Source organism: Temnothorax curvispinosus, unplaced genomic scaffold (assembly GCF_003070985.1).
Source record: "Temnothorax curvispinosus isolate PA1 unplaced genomic scaffold, ASM307098v1 QBEX01001132.1, whole genome shotgun sequence".
Taxonomy (NCBI): domain Eukaryota; kingdom Metazoa; phylum Arthropoda; class Insecta; order Hymenoptera; family Formicidae; genus Temnothorax; species Temnothorax curvispinosus.
Genome location: NW_020210912.1, coordinates 28,311 through 47,284, shown reverse-complemented (window position 1 = coordinate 47,284; position 18,974 = coordinate 28,311). Strand labels below are relative to the sequence as shown.

The 18,974-nt window shown below is 34.3% G+C and overlaps 1 protein-coding gene, 1 long non-coding RNA gene and 1 pseudogene across 9 annotated transcripts; all 3 read left to right on the top strand.

The window, feature by feature from the left end:
• Positions 1–632: 632 nt before the first annotated feature.
• On the top strand, positions 633–3,381 carry LOC112460226 (annotated as a pseudogene).
• Positions 3,382–4,747: 1,366 nt separating this feature from the next.
• LOC112460219 lies at positions 4,748–5,992 on the top strand. Its single transcript, XR_003041423.1, has 3 exons — positions 4,748–4,856; positions 5,282–5,465; positions 5,532–5,992. It is a non-coding gene; the product is annotated as an uncharacterized LOC112460219 (long non-coding RNA).
• A 177-nt stretch (positions 5,993–6,169) lies between these two features.
• On the top strand, positions 6,170–13,537 carry LOC112460192 (chymotrypsin-like elastase family member 3B). 8 transcript variants are annotated; one of them, XR_003041419.1, is made up of 7 exons: positions 6,170–6,516; positions 7,233–7,394; positions 7,518–7,667; positions 7,795–7,861; positions 8,075–8,291; positions 8,624–8,748; positions 13,083–13,537. XR_003041419.1 is itself a non-coding variant. In XM_025024790.1 (6 exons), exons 1-5 carry the CDS (start codon positions 6,481–6,483, stop codon positions 8,251–8,253), a joined length of 594 nt encoding a protein of 197 aa, XP_024880558.1. In that variant the 5' UTR covers positions 6,170–6,480; the 3' UTR covers positions 8,254–8,291; positions 8,624–8,973. The 8 variants fall into 8 exon arrangements, 2 of the variants coding, with proteins under 2 accessions (XP_024880558.1, XP_024880585.1); XR_003041418.1 differs by lacking the exon at positions 13,083–13,537 and adding an exon at positions 11,506–11,666; XR_003041417.1 differs by lacking the exon at positions 13,083–13,537 and adding an exon at positions 9,169–10,622.
• Positions 13,538–18,974: the final 5,437 nt, after the last annotated feature.

Below are 18,974 nucleotides of genomic sequence, written 5' to 3'. Positions count from 1 at the left end.
ACGCACGCGACGCGTGCGTGATAGACCACTTTCCACGCACTTGCAACATAAAATAGGGTGTGCAAGCCGTGCGTAAAGATGAAAATTCCCGGGTGCGGTTACCGCACTCGCCTTCGGCTCGTGCGTCCACGCCGCACGTCCAATTTCCATCTTACAGCACTTGTTACACAAATAACTATTAAGAAATTTAACCCCTAACAGCATTTTTTTCAGATTAAATTCACAATTATCTTTCCTTTATTCTGCAGCATTTTCAATCACTTTCATTTTAATTGTATACTATAATTACAATATTTACCTTCAATAAAAATAGTTTTCTTCATATGTGAATAACACAGCACTTATCACATAAATGTGTCGATGACAGCTATGCCAAACTGTGCTAGAAAATACATCATGTATCTTTCACGTTTCTTTAAATACAGTTCACAATGCAGTTTTAAATATAGTAATCCAGTGATTCAATCCTCTCAACAGTTTCCGAGACATCCTTCAAATGAATTAACAATTATATTATTTTACAATTCTGACACTTGACGCGAGACAACTGTCGTGTCTCTTCCCAGGTAGCATTAATCTCAAAAAGGTATCTGTAAGTTGTCGTTTTAAGGTTGCCTTTATGATTTTACCATAAGATGACCAATGGATGCCTTTAAATCGATATCTCGTTTACTGTTATCCGAATGATGGCGTGTCTTTTTCCAATTGCACTGACGCAAGTATGAGCTGTGAGGCGTGTCTTTTTTCAATCGCCCAAGGAACTGCGCGGATCACTTCCCCCTGCGGCCCTAACGAACCTACGGTAACAATAACCCGAGTTCCCGACACCGCGGACATACACACACATTTACACGCACGCACAAACATATACACATTTCCGAGTCTGAAATACAATATAATCGCACCAGTACCATACTACGCAGTTATCACAGACGAATCGAATAACGGCCGATGCGTAACCGAAAAGGAAAGCTGTGCTAATAACCGGAAGAAGAAGATTTTATTCCATCACGAAAGAGACAAATTGTTTGACAAAAAGTGTGTAAATATATAAAGTGTTGTAATTAATACACGTGTAAGTATATATTATACTTTCGCTTTTTCTATATTAGTATATATACATGCATATATCATAAAGCGTGACTATAATACACACGTGTACTTTTCAGGTTATACCGAGTTATACACGCAGTAATTAGTAATAAATAATATAAATAAAGTAAAGTGACGTACACTATTTTTTTATTCCGTTGAGTTCGGATGAGCTCGAATAAAACCGCGGAAAAATTAGTGGGCATTCTAAACGATCTATTCGAACGTTTTGATGATCTATGCGAACATCACGGTTGTGAAAAGATCACATTGGGAGACTGCTACTACTGCGTAAGCGGATGTCCGAAATCAAGGTCCGATCATGCAAAATGTTGCATAGAAATAGAGCTAGGTAGGTGCATTATTATATACATTATAAGCATTATTAGCTCAATCTTAATTGTGAAATTAATGTTATGAATTGCATTCTAATAGCCATGATCGAAGCTATCAAGCAATTCGACATCGAAAGACGCGAGGACGTCAACATGAGAGTGGGTGTGCACACAGGTACCATACTCTGTAGAATTGTGGGCACAAAGAGATTCAAATTTGAAGTTTGGTCGAATGATGTGACTTTAGCAAATAAATTGGAGAGCACAGGAAAGCCCGGCCGTGTACATCTGAGTGAAAATGCTTTGAGATTTCTGAGAGACCAATACATTATGGAAAATGGAGAAGTAGTAAATGGTAAGTAAAGTAATGTGAAGAAAGAAGAAGAGGAGAAAAGAATAACGGAGATCTGAATTTTATATTACATGCATGAATCTTTCATCGTTTTTTCAGGGGTAGAAATTTACTTCATTAGAGCCCGTAAATCGGATTTCGTGAATCAATTTATCACGAACGTCACGTCACCCAAGAGCATTTCGCCATTGATGCAATCGTGGAATCGCCTGGCGTCGTGCAACAATCGCCAAACCGCGGCATTATCTCCATATGGTCACAAACGCGAGCAATTACAGGATGAAGGCTAATTCCTTGCCCAGTATTTTGGATTTTGAGAACGACGGTGACATCACGGACGAGAAGGAGGACTCAAACAAGAGTCCGACGTCCACCGCTAGCTCCGGCAAGAAGAAAGTGCGGCATAAGCCGTGGAGATATCTGCAGAGACAACGGACAACCGAGGATACGACACCTGGAGATCGAAGAGGAAAGAAATATCGCTATGGCGCGAGCGAAACTCGATATTCAGACGAAGGTTCGTCAGACGTACGAAGAATGTAATGGATTTAAACGAGTTAGTAGTTTTTGCTTTCTTTGCTAATAGTGACTTACTTTATGATTGATCAGTGCTTACGATCGTTTTGCAGATCCCTCTGAACAACGGCGTTGAAATGGATCCGAATCCTGTACCTTCTAGTCCTTTATTATCTGATCAAGAGTCGATTAGTAATGCTTCTTCCATTTGCAGTAGAAAATAAGATTCCGGTATCAAGAGCAATAGCAGGCGAAGTAGTATACAACAGCAGGTACGTTTTTTGTAAATCTGGTATATTTTCCAGAATTCTTTTACCACTGAATACATTGCTTTATCATGTTTTTTTTTATGACTTTGCAGTTGTTTTTAATGAATGGCATGACTCAAGGTGATCTATTGGGACACAGGGTCAGTGGCTATTATACTTCTAGTTCGACGTTAAACTCCACTCACGAACCTTCGTCATCGGTGCCCCCTTATCTGTTCCCTCCGGTGATAACTGATACATTTGACGCGTGCTTTCATAAATCACGGAAGCAATCCGATCTCAAGTTAATTAGGTGAGACAAATCATTCCTCGGCGCACCTTACAAAACCACCATTGTCGAGCGTCACTCTCTTCTTCAAGAATAAGGAAATGGAGAAGGAGTACCGAGAGAATGCGCACAAGGCCAACGAGAGCATGGGCGATAACCCACCTACCTTATATATAAGCCACCTCGAGATTCAATACGTACTTTGACATTTTGATATCTGCCCTGGTTTACACGGTCGTCACAATCTCGTTGTTCCTTCTGTGCAAACCGACGATTTATTACATAGTATTCTCCCTGCTCGCCATCACCGTTCAAGTGATCGCAGTGTCGCTCTGCATCCGTCGACTTCTCTATCCGAACACGGCTCACGCGACGTTCACGCAGAAGATCTTTAAGTTTTTCTCCCGGTGGTATCCGTGGCATGTGTGCGGCGCGGTCTTGGTCAGTCTGCCGATTATTTGCATCTTGCTGAATTTCACATGTAACAGCTTTCAAAATCTCAACAACTTCGAGTATTACTACAGTTACTTGATCTTTGTCGGACTAGTCCACTATTATATATATATATATATATATATATATATATAATATATATAATAATTATATATAATATATATAATAATATATATTAATTTAATATATATATTAATTATAATTACATCAACTTTATATTATAAAATATACTAGTTGATTGTTAACCGTATACTCATAATTTTAGATAATACAATTAACTTTATATTGTGTACATTCATATTTCAGATAACAATAAACTTTTATCATTTATTTTTTACACCTGTCTCTGTCCTATATATTCCATAAATAAGATATCTTTTGGACATCATTTATTCGTGCCGTTTAGATGCCATTTTGTTAATCTTTTGGACATCTATAAGACATCTGTTGAATGACGGCTATTTCTGTATAGCAATTTGGTAACTTTAATTAACATAATTAACAGCAATTTGGTAACGTTGACCTACTGGGAGCTGATATAGGTTGACCATATGTTGCCAATTTGGTAAACGCTATAAGATGCCTTACAGTTAGCGTACGGACATCGACAGTTAGCGTACGAACATCAATATGCGCCGTTTAAGTGGACATGAGATACAATTTTGGCTGCGGTCCACTTGACGCTACAAATGCTTCGAAGCATTTCTTTTCTCCTTTCTTTCAATGAAGAAAGAAGGAAAAGAAGAACGCTACGAAGCATTTGTAGCGTCAAATGGACCGCAGCCTAGCCAACTAAAAAGTCATCCCAGTCCTTTTTTGGTTAGCTTTTTGATATCTTTGGCGTATCATTTTGCTACCTAGGTTCTAATATATCTAAGTGTTTTTCGAACAAAATATTTTTGTAGGACGTTTTTTCAAATTTCCTTGGATGAGGAATAGAAAGGTGTCTTCTACCCAGGGTAAAAATTCTCTTAAATAATATTTGCAGGTTAGGTTATGACGGGTTCGGAACAATCAGTGTTCGGAACACTTCTAGGGGCCGATATCACAGTCTCCGATTAACGTGATCCTCCGATTAAACTCACTCTTCGTCTGTTTCTAGGGGGACAGTTAGAAAGAGATGCAGAGTGAGTTTAATCGGAGGATCACGTTAATCGGTGACTGTGATATCGGCCCTAGATTTAGTTAAATGGCTGCCAATCAAGACTGCAAACTCCCATGTATTTCGCGCGACCAGCGTTAGTGGCGCTCTCTGAAATGGAACACTAGAGTTCCTCAAGAGTTAGGACACCGTCCGCCATTAATGGGGAATTATGCGAACAATCGAGAGAGACAGCCTTCCCACTCGTACTTTTCATGGGTCTTTGTCTCACTCCCACTAACGTATTCCCCATTAATAGCGGAACCAATCAAGAGTCAGACCGTAGATATTAATAAAACTCTTCACAAATAGTCCACGTGTTCCTTTTTTACTGGCAGTGCTGAAAATATATAGTTTGCGTCAAGTAACTATAGATTTTCAGTACTGGCAGTGAATAAAGGAATACAGCCAGTGTAACGCAGTTATTAAGGTTATTAACACATATTTTGTGACATATTTGTGACATTTTGTCACATATTTTGATCCTTTTTCAAAAATCCGGCTCTGTAGCGGGTTGCGGCTGATCTTACTAATTAAAAGGAGCATAAATTTAATGAAATTTATTAATTAATTTGGCTATAATTTGAGAAAAACAATTTGTAGTTTACGGCTACTAAAGTTAGACCGGGTAGATTTTACAGAAATCTCGATCCACCAACGAGATTTATGGTAGATCAGTTGAAGTGTCGCGGAAACGTGACCACACTACGGAAATACGATTTTAACGTAAAAGATTAATGTTATTTCTTATTTCTTGTAACATAATATTTCTTCTAACACTCGATCGCTTAACAGTGTAAAATAACGATTCTACTAGAACTTATAGAGCTAAAGTATTTATATTTCCGTTTATAGATGGGGAGTTCATAATTGTCAACCGAAAGAGGCTGTTGGAGTCATCTGCAAGACCGCGGTCAACACTTGTCAGGAAGGTTACTGGAAATGTGACAATAGTTCAACTTGCATACCGACTTCTTTTATTTGCGACGAGGTAGTCGATTGTCCAAATCATTCCGATGAAAATCTGGAACATTGCTATGTAAGAGAGTTGAGAAAAAAGTAAAAATAGATAGATTTGTTTATTTTTATACGATTTTGGTTTCAGGCACCGTTTGAGTTGCGCTTGATGAATGGCAGCAATCTTATGCAAGGAAAAGTAGAAGTGCGTCATCATGGCGTGTGAGGTACCGTGTGCGATGATGATTTCACAAATGCTACGGCAATAGTCATTTGCAGATCTTTGGGATACGGTGGTATCGCAATAGCTAAGAAAAATGGTTTCTTTGGGCCTGGCCAAGGACCAATATGGCTCGATGAAGTATTACATTTGTAGCTCACATTTAATTTTTTATTTCTTGCAAAAAAAGATTTGTTACTTGAACAATCTTTGTTGTAAAAGATCTTTTAATTTATATTTGAGTTATATTTATATTTGAGATTTTACTTTGTTTAATTTTTTAATTCTTATTTGTCTTACTTCCTTTAACATTTCTTTAAATATATATACCTTATATTTAATTAATATATCTTCAATGTCCTAATTATTTAGCTGTTTTTAATTGATATTTTATTAGTATTCTAAAATAATTTTCTTAATTTTTGCAAAATAGGTTTTTTGTCATGGAAACGAATCGCAATTATATCGATGCGAACATAATCATTGAGGTCAACATAATTGCGATCATAACGAAGACGCAGATGTAATTTGTTCACCTGGAGATGTTAACAACGCCCAAGTAAATAAAACAAATTTTCATTCATTTTATCACAATTTTTGAGACTAAATGTTATCATAGGCTGTGCATTTGAGATACACTTTACAATAATATTAGAACTTGAAATATTTATATAGGTACAGAAAAGTATGTGTAAAATACTTAACTTTTTAACTCCCAAATGGGGCAAGGTACTCTTCCTATAAATAATTATGTAAAAAACTTTTGTTTTATAAATTTTTCAAATTAATATCTTGATAAATCGTTAGATTATCGGAACCACCTCCAACGATCTTAACTTTGACATATGTTGTAAACGACGTGTCCGTAACATGCGAGATGGAATACTTCGTTATGGAACCAAAGAAGAACATTGTGACTATTGCATAGCAGCTTAAATTTGTGTTTAAACGTCTTTATAATTACTCTGAAAGAATTGATCAATTAATCACAATAATTATATATCTTCTAACAAACTATATAATTAATAAAAGACAATAAATAGATTACTATTACATTGTCCAGTAAATAAAAATTATTTAAGTACTTATTCATTATACGCCACTTCCAATTTTCTTCTATTTCAACGTACAACGATTATTCTTAACATAAAATAGTTTCACATGGGTTTACAATTTTGATGCAAAATGCGAGATCCTGCATCGGGATTTTGATTCGGATAACGAGGTCTATATATAATTATACATTTTTACTCCACATAAGTATGCAATTTTCACATGATTAAAATCTCTTTGGAACTTTCATGTGTACACAAATGTTTATAAAAGTTAAAGCACTATTGCACCAGTATATTCTTAATTGCGACCAAATCAAGTTAAAAAAGTCCTGTACCACTTTTTCCTCCGACAAATCTCCGCTCCACTTGGGACTCTTGGGAGTTTATGTTCTGCAAATAATCTTGGAAGTATAAAGATTAATTGTTTAAAAAATATACGGTAAAATATGACTTGACATAAGTCGTAATAATTATATTATTGATAACAATCTCAAAATAGACAAAACTTTATAATATGCACATATGTATGCATGATTTGTTCGTTTATTTCCCGATGTTTCTTCTTATTAAGCAGCCATACTGGATAAACAGCCAAGAACATCCGGAACAAAGCATTAACGAGCTACTTCCGTCAAATTGTGGTCAGCGCGCCAAAGATTTCGATGACGATGGAGACTTAATATTTCAAAAAGTAGTGCATGGCTCCATTGCACCAAAAGACACTTATCCCTGGCAGGTAAATAATTTTTACTGCAAAGAAAATGTTAGATTTATTTTTTTGTTTAATGTTAAAATAAATATTGCGATCAGATGTGTAGCGAGATATTAGTTATACAAGAGATTGTTAAATAATATTTAGGCCAGCATTCGAGTTCGAAGGCACAGTCGATCAAATCATTGGTGTGGTGCTGTTATTATATCACCTCTACACGTGTTAACAGCGGCACATTGTTTAGAAGGTTACAACAAAGGCACCTATTTTGTATGTGCGGGAGATTATAACACGGATGTAAGTAAATCAAGTAAATATATATAGTTATATATCATCACAAAATTCCCAAAAATATTTACATGCATATATTTGTTAAACAATTCAGACATTGCACTTTTATTTATCTTGTGTTTGACATTATCAGATAAACGAAGGAACGGAAGTGGAAGCCAATATCGAGGATTATTACGTGCACGAAGACTTTCGTAAAGGTAATAGGATGAACAATGATATTGCTTTGGTTCTACTTAAAGGTCTTTGGCATTCCGCTTGGGAAAGATATCATGCCAATTTGCTTACCGTCTGAAAATACTGAATATTCGCCGGGATTGAATTGCACGATCAGCGGATTCGGCGGTATTGAAACAGGCAAGACGAGTAAGTGAAATATATTGGAGAGAATTACTTTAAACTGAATCTCGTAGGATGCACATACTTCAGATTCTTTTGCAGCGCAATCAAAGGATTTACGACTTGGCTGAGTGCCCTTGTTAGATCAGTCAGTTTGCCAGCTAGTTATGTTTATGGTGAAGGTGCCATAAGCGACGGAATGATATGCGCTGGAGGATATCTTGATGAGGGTATCGACTATCGACACATGTGATGGCGATTCTGGAGGCTCTTTAGCCTGCTACCATAATGGTAATGTTGAAATATAATCAATAAATTAATTATAATGAAAAATCATATCATGTACGACGGGCCATGTACAACAATAAATTTTTTAAATATAATATAGATTGCAGTCAGAATTGTAAAAATATATTTATATATAGGATGGGCAAGTAATAGTAAAATTCAGAAAATATTATAAAAATTTTTATATCTAGAAAGAATATATTTCTTTATAATTTTTTACTCGAGAATTAAAGTTTGCACATTCTATTTTAAAAAAGAAAATATTATATTCTGAATTAAATTTATATTTGTATTTGTGACAGCACTGTTAAAATTTGTATTCTCTTTTATGTTAGGAGCTTTCAGTTTATACGGGATAACTAGTTGGAGTCAACATTGCGGCAAAGCGAATAGACCTGGAGTTTACGTTCGCGTAGCGTATTATCGTCGTTGCATCGATCAAAAAATTAGGGAATCGCTAGTAAGTAGATAAAATGTCGAAATTAAAGAATTTTCGATCACACATAAGTGTTCGTGCTTCTTATTATTTTTCTTACAAATGGCAAAACTAAATTTAAAAAAAATTGGTTTTAAATTGATAACTGGACCGATGTATATTAACGATAATCTATTCTAAATAATAATATTTTATCGTTGCCTGTAAATAAAATACTTATTTTGACATAATATCCATTCTGTCCATTTTTTTGTTAATTTATTTTGACATTTACGCGTACTTCGTAAATATTTGTCATAAAATATAGAAATAACAATAAAATAGTCCAAATAATTCTGTTACTTTCCAGTTTATTTCGTAAGACATCTTCATTTCCTACAGTAATTGTAATTGTGGATTTTCTGTGACTTTTACATGATTGAGCCTATTTTATGTGTACAATAGCTCCAATATATTTAATCCGAGGCGACTCAGTCCAAGGTGACAATTCAACGGATGGCATTTATAAAAATTGAATGGAAGATATATATAGCTGCGAAAAGAAGGCTATGTTTTCAATGTAAACTTATATAGCTGTCTATAGTGAATAACATTACGCTATTTTATGATTGATTTATTATCAGAATAGATCAGACAAAAACTAAAATTGTTCGCTTATTAAATTATTTCTTACAACATTAATTTTCTTAAAAGGCATATGAATATAAAACCAATGAGAACATTATAATTAGTATATAAAATATCACGATATCAAGAAACAACATATCGATTTTTTATATAAAATTTGGAAAGATTGTCTTATACTTTAACACGAAGATTGTACCGAAAGTCATGATCGCTAATTTGCAAAAATCTAAGATTTTACAAGCAGAGAAGACATATACATATCAGACAGTTCTACGAATATTTCTCTATTTTTCTGCACATCTCTAGCTAGATTAATATGTTTTGTTAAAGTTCTCACAAAAAATTTAAGGATACCATTATAGCGATAAAAGTTTGTTTCAGCTTTTTGCTTAAAATGTCGTATTGTATTTTTGATACTAACAACATTTATGCTAAAAGATTTATATGCATCAATAATCATCATTTTCGGTGCAATCTTTGTAGAACTGAAAGTCCAACTTTCATATTTATGTCATATGTCATATCGATTTATCTTATAGCGTATATCATATCGATTTTTGTTGCGTTTACAAACGTTTGCGAATAAAAAGAAGTTTATAAATTATATTAGGTACATGATTGTTACAATTTTTTCTTGGCAAAAAATTAATGATCTTAAATACCAATCTTGTAAATAAGATTTGCCGTTTGAAATTTGCCATAATACCATTTTTCAGTGCGTATGCAGAAAAAAAATAATTAGAGATATGTTAAATACATCAATTATATTTGCTATGAAATAATGAACAAAAGGTGAATTGTTCATAAAATTCTAAAAGGAGATATCCTATCTGCCATATGTTGCAATTACGACTTTATATTACTTAAGACTTAAGGGAATGTTGATCAAAAATATGTGCGCTTAATATGGAAATTAATATTAAATCTAACTTGTGAATTCGCTTAATTTAGGCATAGAATGGCCCGAATCTGTGTCACTGGGAAATATGTCATAACGATTTATCACAATAATATACCTAATAATAAATTTATAAAACGCTATAATAAATATAAAATGTACTTTTCAAAATATTTGGATAATAGCATAATAGTTTCTTTAGAACATTACGTAATTGAGAAAAGACTATAGAAAATTGTGTTGTACAGTGTACAGCGCATTTGTGCAATGGGCATTTTGATTAGAATTGGAAGTCTCGAGAAAATTTTTATAAATAATTTTTATAAATAATTTAAATTTAAATATTGTTAAATTGGTGGTAATACATAATTACATATTTATAACGATAATCTTATAATCTCATTTCGCTATGTTTTGCATAATAAAATTTATGTTTTGCATAATAAATAAAACGTTGTGAATTTAAATAAATTAATTATTTGGCCAGTCGGGTCGAACAAAAACGACTTCTGTTTTAAATAAAATTTAATTTTTACACCTAACTGTTTTGTTTTTATTTTATTCCAGTTATTAAAAGTTTAATAAAACTCGGACTGGCATATAAAATGCAACGAATCGGATGTTACAACATGCTTTTCATTTAGCGACACAAGTCGACACAAGCGTCATTTTGTCTCTTTTCAACATCTAGTCAGCAACAAGAATAGAGTGACGCTTGTGTCGTTAACTAGAAAGCACCTATTAATATCATATTTTCAAAACGTATTGCATATTTTGCATTCTGTGTAGAAGGCGCTAAATAAACATCGTATGATTCATGTGATATTTGAACAAAACGCATATTCTATGTAATATAATATTATTAATTTTATGATATATATTTTCTGCGAAAAAGATCTTTTGCTCCACCGGATACTTTAATGGGTTTATTTTATGAATGTTTGAATATTACGCCCACGACTTAACCCGAACGAGCGCTTCATTTCTTTGCATAAACTGTTACTTAAGACTATACTTTTACACCTCAATTAAAAGTCATTGTTTATATTAATTATATATTGCATATTTTGAATTATTCTATAATGTATCAGTATTTGAGAACAATGTATATAAATTTATTCAACATTTTCTGAAAAAATAAGGAGAAACTAAAAAATTTTTTTACGAAAAAAGCACATTATGAATAAAAGCAGCTCATTATAATCGTATTTCTAAGAAATAAAGATATTAATTTATAAAACGTTTTTATATTGCAGATTTTCAATGGAATTGTATAAATAAAGGTTCGTGTAAAAAGAATAATTATATTATAGGTAGCTAACAATGCACTATGCGTGAAACACTACCGTTTCTTTTGAGCTGCATATGTTTATAAAATCATTACTGATTATAACCAAATTTTATTCTTTTGTACAATTTAAAAATAAAATATCTCATATATAAGAATGTGTTATTATATCTTCTATTAGTTATAATTATTAATAACAATGAAACAAATATTGCAAAATAAAAAATAAAGAATATATTTAAAATGTTGTAATTATTTAAAATAATATAAAATAATAATGCATAAGAATCTAATATTTAATTTTAAAATGGCTTTTAAATTAAAAATGCGATAGCGCGCAATTATTTTAATGTATATTTTATTGTATAATTGTAATAAGAATGTTATATTGTTTTTCTAATCCGAGACAAATTAACATGAAAGGGCGCCTTATTTTTTTTTTGCATAAACAATTACTTTGGGCTGTTTTTACACCTCAATTAGAAATTATTGATATTACATATTGCATATTTTAAAATAATATTTAAAGCTTTCACGTAGCAGTGCTGAAAACAGCCACCTTAAAAGTTATCGTTAAAATCGAGAGAGAGAGAGAGAGAGAGTCTTCAATTAAATTTAAACTTACAAGGGTTATTTACAAGTATATACTGGTTGTTGCGTCGACATCGGGTTAGCATGACGGGTTGTCCATTCGTGCAGGCGCGCATGACACAATGAGATTGACCGAGACGCGATCAAAAAGTCTTCGCGGAACTCCCGTCACGTTATGCACGGATCTATAATTCGGTTGCGAGAACGGAAAATTCGCTGCTTTCTATAATGCTCCCTGATAGCTGTGAATGTAAACGTATACTCTTACAGAAAAGTTGCAAGTTGATTGGCTCTCGTATGGCTTTTAACTTTTAACTAATCAACTTGCAACTTTTCTGTAAAAGCAGAATTTTTGCATACGTTTCTCTTTCAAATAAATTCAGGAATCGAGCCTCAGACTGAGCATCGTTTCGTCACGAAAATCCTTTGATGGACCGACAAACGACGGATCGCGTTAGTGTGTGCTCAGAACGTGTATCGAAGCAAAATCGATACTTTCAATTTACAGAGTACTCGTGCGCGGAAATCGTTCGTAATCGGGCGTAAAAATAAAATACTTAATTGTTACAAAATACTTGTTATAAAATACTTACTGTTTTGCCAATTGTTGTCGATTTAAATATATTATTTTTGGTAAAATAATTAAGTTAGTACGCACCTTTAGAATTTTTTCCTTTCCTTCTTACTCAGCTTTTTACATATAAGAATAAATTCTTGTTATTTCAGCGTATTCGTCATGTCATGTAACAGCTCTCATTTATGATTAATGCATAAGGACGTTTTTTAAAGCACATTAAGCAGCTGGAAATCGGTATAGAAATTAAGCATCTGCACTTTAAACAGAAGATAAAACTTTATTAGAACATTAATAACAAAATTAAACAAAGAAAATTACAATAAATTACACAATAAATGTTCAAAATTGCTTCCTTTGACTTTAATATATTTTTGAAGCTGTTTCAGGTTTCAGAAAATTGTTCACAATGGTCGCGCACTGCTGGATGGTAATTTTATCCCAGGCACGTTCCAGGACCCCTTTAAGGAATTTCGTTGAAATAAAACGAGCCCCAGAGATCTGTTCCAAGACCACACAGAAAAGTCCATGGGGTTCAAATTCAACGAGTTTGGCTGCCAAACATCCTTGCCTGAAAAGCAGCCCTTCGCATCTCGCGTCAAATCAGTCGGTGCCTAATCTTTTGAAAGTGTAAATTCACTGCTCCAGCTGTAAGCGTTCCAAAACCCTAGACACAGTTTAAAATTTTATCATTAGTAGAATAAATAAATAGGGGGGACGCGACTGCCTTGTAAAAAAAGTATGAAATTTAGTAGCTAGCAAGTGCCGAAGCAATCAATTACTTATAAACAAAATACATAAGTATAGAAATACACGCGAACTACTATTTTAAAAAAATTTACCCAGCTTACACTAGCAAAGTTATTTTATTTAATAATTAAATTTATAAACTGAATATATGACGTCTTATAATAATTTCTGAATATTTTATTTAAAAATAAGAATTAATTATACTTTTAAGAAGCTCTAAGAAGACTCATTTAAGCTTACTAAACGGATAACTGCTGCTTTAATACTTATTTTTAGCTTGTGTGTATGTGTGTGGAAGATACATATATAAAAAACCAATTAATTCCACGTCAATCCTTGATCGCAAATGTGCTCGCTACTTTTTTCTCCTACCAAAAGAGCAGGACGAGCTGGATAAGCAGGGTGAGCATCACAATTATGGAAATTTTGATTGAAATCCGAAATTTAAATTGAAAAGTTATTCTTCGCTCAGGACGCGCTTTCATCGTGCCGCGAGTCAATAAATAAAGTTTCACGGAAAGATCTACGTATCTTAATACTACGAACTGCCATATGCATGAAATTATACATATATATGACTATATTAATTTACATCTTATTCTCATTTCGGATTTCATTTTTTATGTTTGCCTGAAATATAACTTGCCAATGAAAAAGTAAATTGAGAAATCTTGCGAACGCAATGTCTAAAAAGAAAATGTGTTTTGTACGTTTTTCGTAAATACGCGAAATGACTGATTTGATTAAGTAAGGAGCCTAATTTCTTTTGTGCTAGCTTCGTCTAAAGAGTAATATTTGGAAGCGTATTTATACGATGTTGGAGAATATTGTACACATTTTATAGTATACATTTTTAAATCTTAAATTATACACACAATCGAAATGGCATGCATAATATAGCGGAAAAATATTTTCTATATTACCAGAATTCACGTCTTCTGGAGCATAACAGTAATGTCGCTGGGAAAATTCTATACATATTTAAGAGACATATCAAAGGGCTTTAATGGATATGCATATCAATGCTGGTTAATGATGTATTGATGAGAATTCCTTACAGTGCAAAGAAGATCATAATAACGATTTTCTGCAACAAGTTTTCGTTTTATTTCAGCATGTCCGAATGTCTCTTTTTTTACCGTATAAAAAAGTGTACACACTTCTACATGTGTATATACCGTTGACCGTGTGGCGAAGATAATTCTTCAATTTACCAGCATTTATTTTTTGCTCACCGTTATGCCGCTATATGTTTTCCAACATCCACAATTTCATTAAAGTTACGCGCTTCTTTTATTTTAAAAATAATTTCGTTTGCTACCTGCCTTTAGTTTAGTTTTCACAATATCCGTTTTGTTTCATTTCGATACTGATGAGCAGCAAATAAATAGAACTGCAGAATGGGCATACACTTGCGATATTTTTTTGAATTAGTAATATATATCATTAATTATTTTGTTATTATTTACATCTTTATCCTAGGTTCTGTCGTCCATCACCATACTTATGAAGTTATAAAATTATAGATTATAAATTTATGCTCGTTATATAAAAAAATGAGGCAGGTGAAACATTGATGATATTATACAATGTACGTTGATATATACACGCGCCGGCAAGAAAAGTGTCCCGCAGCGAGCGGCGATTAGGTGTATACGTGTGTAAAGTAAACAGACGCATATACAATAAGAATTAGCTATCGTGCATTATAAATTCGTTTTAGCTGAACTTCTTGCACAGTTCATCTTTTCTTTTTTTTCTCTCCAACGTGAAGCGAGCAACAGGCGTTGACCCCGGGCGCCCCTGCCCCCGGCGCCACCGGTGTGGGGGGTTGGTTCGGCAAGCTCGGCTCTCGCTTCGCCTCTCGCCTCTCAGTTTGTATTCGATTTTCGAGCGAAACGTTTCGACGCCGAATTACGCGAAATTTTATATGTCGTACGATTGTGCTGTTACTACGTTTACGCGAGCGTTACTTCTGTAGTAACTTACGATAATTCACTCGTTTACGCGGAGTAAAAATTAAATTACTACAAAATTCTGTTTACGCGAAAAAAAATCCCGTTTACGCGAAGGAATTATCGTAAGTTACTACAGAAGTAACGCTCGCGTAAACGTAGTATGTGTCGGGTTTCGCTTTGTGTAAAAATGTGGGTGCTAGTTTGAGTGCGGGGCTCTTAAATTGTCACCTCCCCGCCTAGAGGAGACCCTGGCACGTGGGTGCTTATCCTGCCCCTTCAGTGGATGTCACCACTAGTCGGAGGGTGGTGAAGTTTGTCCGACGTGTTTGATTATTGGTAAGTAAAGATTATTTTATTTTTTTTTTCGTTATTCTACTTTTCTTATTGTCTGTTACTATAATCGCCTACTTTCTATCGCCTATTTTCGTTCTTTTGCATAGTTGTTATTGTTCTATAAAGGGGTGTACTTGCGTAATTTTCCATCCTTTTTTATCGTATAATTGACGTCTGAATGTTTTTCGGTTATTTCGCACGGTTCTATCTACGGGGATTCTAATTTTTTCGATCTTCCTCTGCGCACCGTCTCGTCGTGCAACAGAACTTTGTCTCCTACTCGGAAATTGATTTCTTTCGTTTTCTTATCATACGTCTCCTTGGCCTTTTAGTTTTTTTGTTTTGCAAATGTTCCTTTGCCACTCGTTGTGTCGCTCTTAATTTTTCTTTTAATTTCTGCGCGTAATCATCGTAAGTATGTCGGTTTCGGTGGTTGCGATAGTGCAGTAGGTATTATAGTGTTGCTCGGTGCCCGTATATTAGTTCAAAGGGCGTAAAACCGTGTGCGGCGTCGTGTTATATTTGAACATTGCGTATGGCGTCTATTCGTCCCAATCCGTCTGGTCCGCGTTAATATAATGTCGCAGGTATTCCGCCAATGCTCGATACGAGAGCGTTCTAGCGCTCCATTGCTCTCGGGATGATATGCCGTTGTTTGAATTTTTTCTATCTTTAATGATTTATGAATTTTGTAATTTAGTTAAAAAATTTTTCATTATGTCACCATTATTACATATAGCAATACCTGCAATGCCTCGAATCTATACACCGCAATGCCCTCAGCGGTTTACCCCAAGATTCTGAATAACTCATTAAGAAGACTACGCCGAATTGCGTATGCGAGTCACGTTTCTTTTCGCTTCCGCGCCCGCGTTTATCCTCTCGCCGCGCGCCGTCTCGATCGTCTGTAGCTCCCAATTTATATTTCATCCCTTAAAATCGAAGGGTCCAGAATTGAATAAATCATTTCTCGGATATTCTTCGCGGCAAATCCCGCAATCACGAGAAATGACATACGCTCAGATTTCAAGAAATTGCACGACTACGACGTCAAGACGGACTTATATACCAACAGCTACACGCCCAAGTGCATAATGGCCAACAAACCTGAATACGCGATTATCGCCGAAATATAAGTTTTTCAATTTCACACTTATTTCTTCTTCCCGATCCGGATGGCATGGCGCACCTTTGATTTAATTGTTGATTTAAAAATAGTTCCCAGGCGATGCGCCTTTGATTTAATTGTTGATTCAAAAATAGTTCCCAGGCGACCAGCTGCGCGTGCTTCTCGTAGGGGAACGTTTTTACTGCGTTTTGTTAGCGGGTTGTCATGGGGATAACGGAGGAGGGGTGCTCCTTTTGAACACAGGGTTTTAGCCCTCGAGTTCAAGGGATTTGAAAATAATTTCTGACCCCTCCGGTATGCCGGAGGTCGGTTATCAAAGATGTGCACGTTTAGAACATTTTACTACAGAGGTATCATGACAGATGATCGATCGCGCTTCACTTGTATAACTCATATCAAATACTTTCTGCCTCCGCGCAATTCTAAATGCTCCAATCCATAACAATAATTAATTTTTACGAATGCAAAAGTCGCAAATAAAATTGTTTTACCTTTTCACAAGCTACGTAGCTACGTTTAAAATTTGTATACCTGAGGTAATTAGAGTTATACAGTGGATTTCTAAAAAAAAAAAATTGTCATTTTTATCAACTATGATATAAATAATACACTGAAAAAAAGGCTTGGTTATAGTAATCCAGGCTTGGTTAATGTGTATAATTGGTAATGTAATATTATATTTGGTAATAATAATCAAATATTTTAAAAAGAACTATTACCAAGACTATTACTAAATGTATCTCACAAAATTACCAAGAATTTTTCTTTCAGTGTAATTATTGCAAAAAGAAACAAAATTTTTATGCTATGTTTTCCTGTAAAATGAGCTTTAAAGTTCAATAAAAATTTTAAATATAGTCACGTGATCTGAAATTTGCAACTTTTCTGTTGCGCTAAGAACAACATTTGCGCATACGTTTCTCTTAAGTTAACAATAAATTCAAGAATCGAGCCCGAGCATCGGGTTCGAGAGAAAGGGTATGCTGTCATTAATATTGGATGAAGACTGAAAAGTTTTTTCAGTCTTTTCATGCAAACTATCTGTTTGGGGCAAAATATTAGGTGTCTCATTTTCTTTGCTTCCTGAAAATTCCGACTAGGACAAACAACCAAGATCATTGCATTTACGTCGAAACTGCTAAATTAGAACTGCAGTAGCTATGCGATTGGCCACGTTCGGTCACGTTCGGCGAGGTTCGGCCACGTTCGTGGTTCCTATTATTTAACAAACCATAACTCGTTAAATAATTAAGGAAAAAATTGGGGAAAAAAATTTGTATCATAAAGTCGTATACATAAATTAAATTTTCGTAAAAAACTACGAGTCTCTATGAGTCTTTAGGTCAAACTAGTTACAACTAGATAAAATTACGTTGATCTGAATGCAAGTGTATATGGAGGGGTAAAAGTCATATATAGTATATATGACATATATATAGCATATAGTCCAGTCGGCAAATACATTTGAAAATTGACTAATTAGGACAAAACTACAAAAAATTTTAATCGCTTTGTTTGGGTGTCAGTAATGACATACTAAGTTTCCAACCTCCCCCGTGGTGTGCTTTGGCCGCCATTGGAAGAAAGGGGTAAAAAATCGGTTTTTCGCGAATATCTCGGTTTTCATTAGACTTAGGCTAAAATAGTTTAATACAATATTGTAGGGAATTAAATTCTTTACAAAAAAGGAAGTATATAGGTTGTTTTCCTATACTTTTTGTAACAAACGGTTTGGTTTCAGCGATTTTATCTCGCCGTACCTCACTTCTCAGAGGCTGTAGTTTACTTTTGAACTCGTTTCCTCACCACCTTGCGGTAGAGTTAGTGGCGCGTTTTTTTTTATGTGGTGTCCCCTGTAGGCCTAATCCACTCAGTTTATTATTAAAATTATGAGAATTTTTTTACCAGGGTTGTCTTAACCTTTAAACACATACTGTCTAGTCAGTGCCATCAATACATAACGTGGGTATGCTATACCCGACTCGCGTATTTCAACTGTATAACTTTGCGTCCTGTGCACCAATTTTAACTTCTTTTTTTTTTTTAATTGTGTGCCAGACTGTAAGGAAGAAGACCATGTAAATTATATTGTGATTTAACGT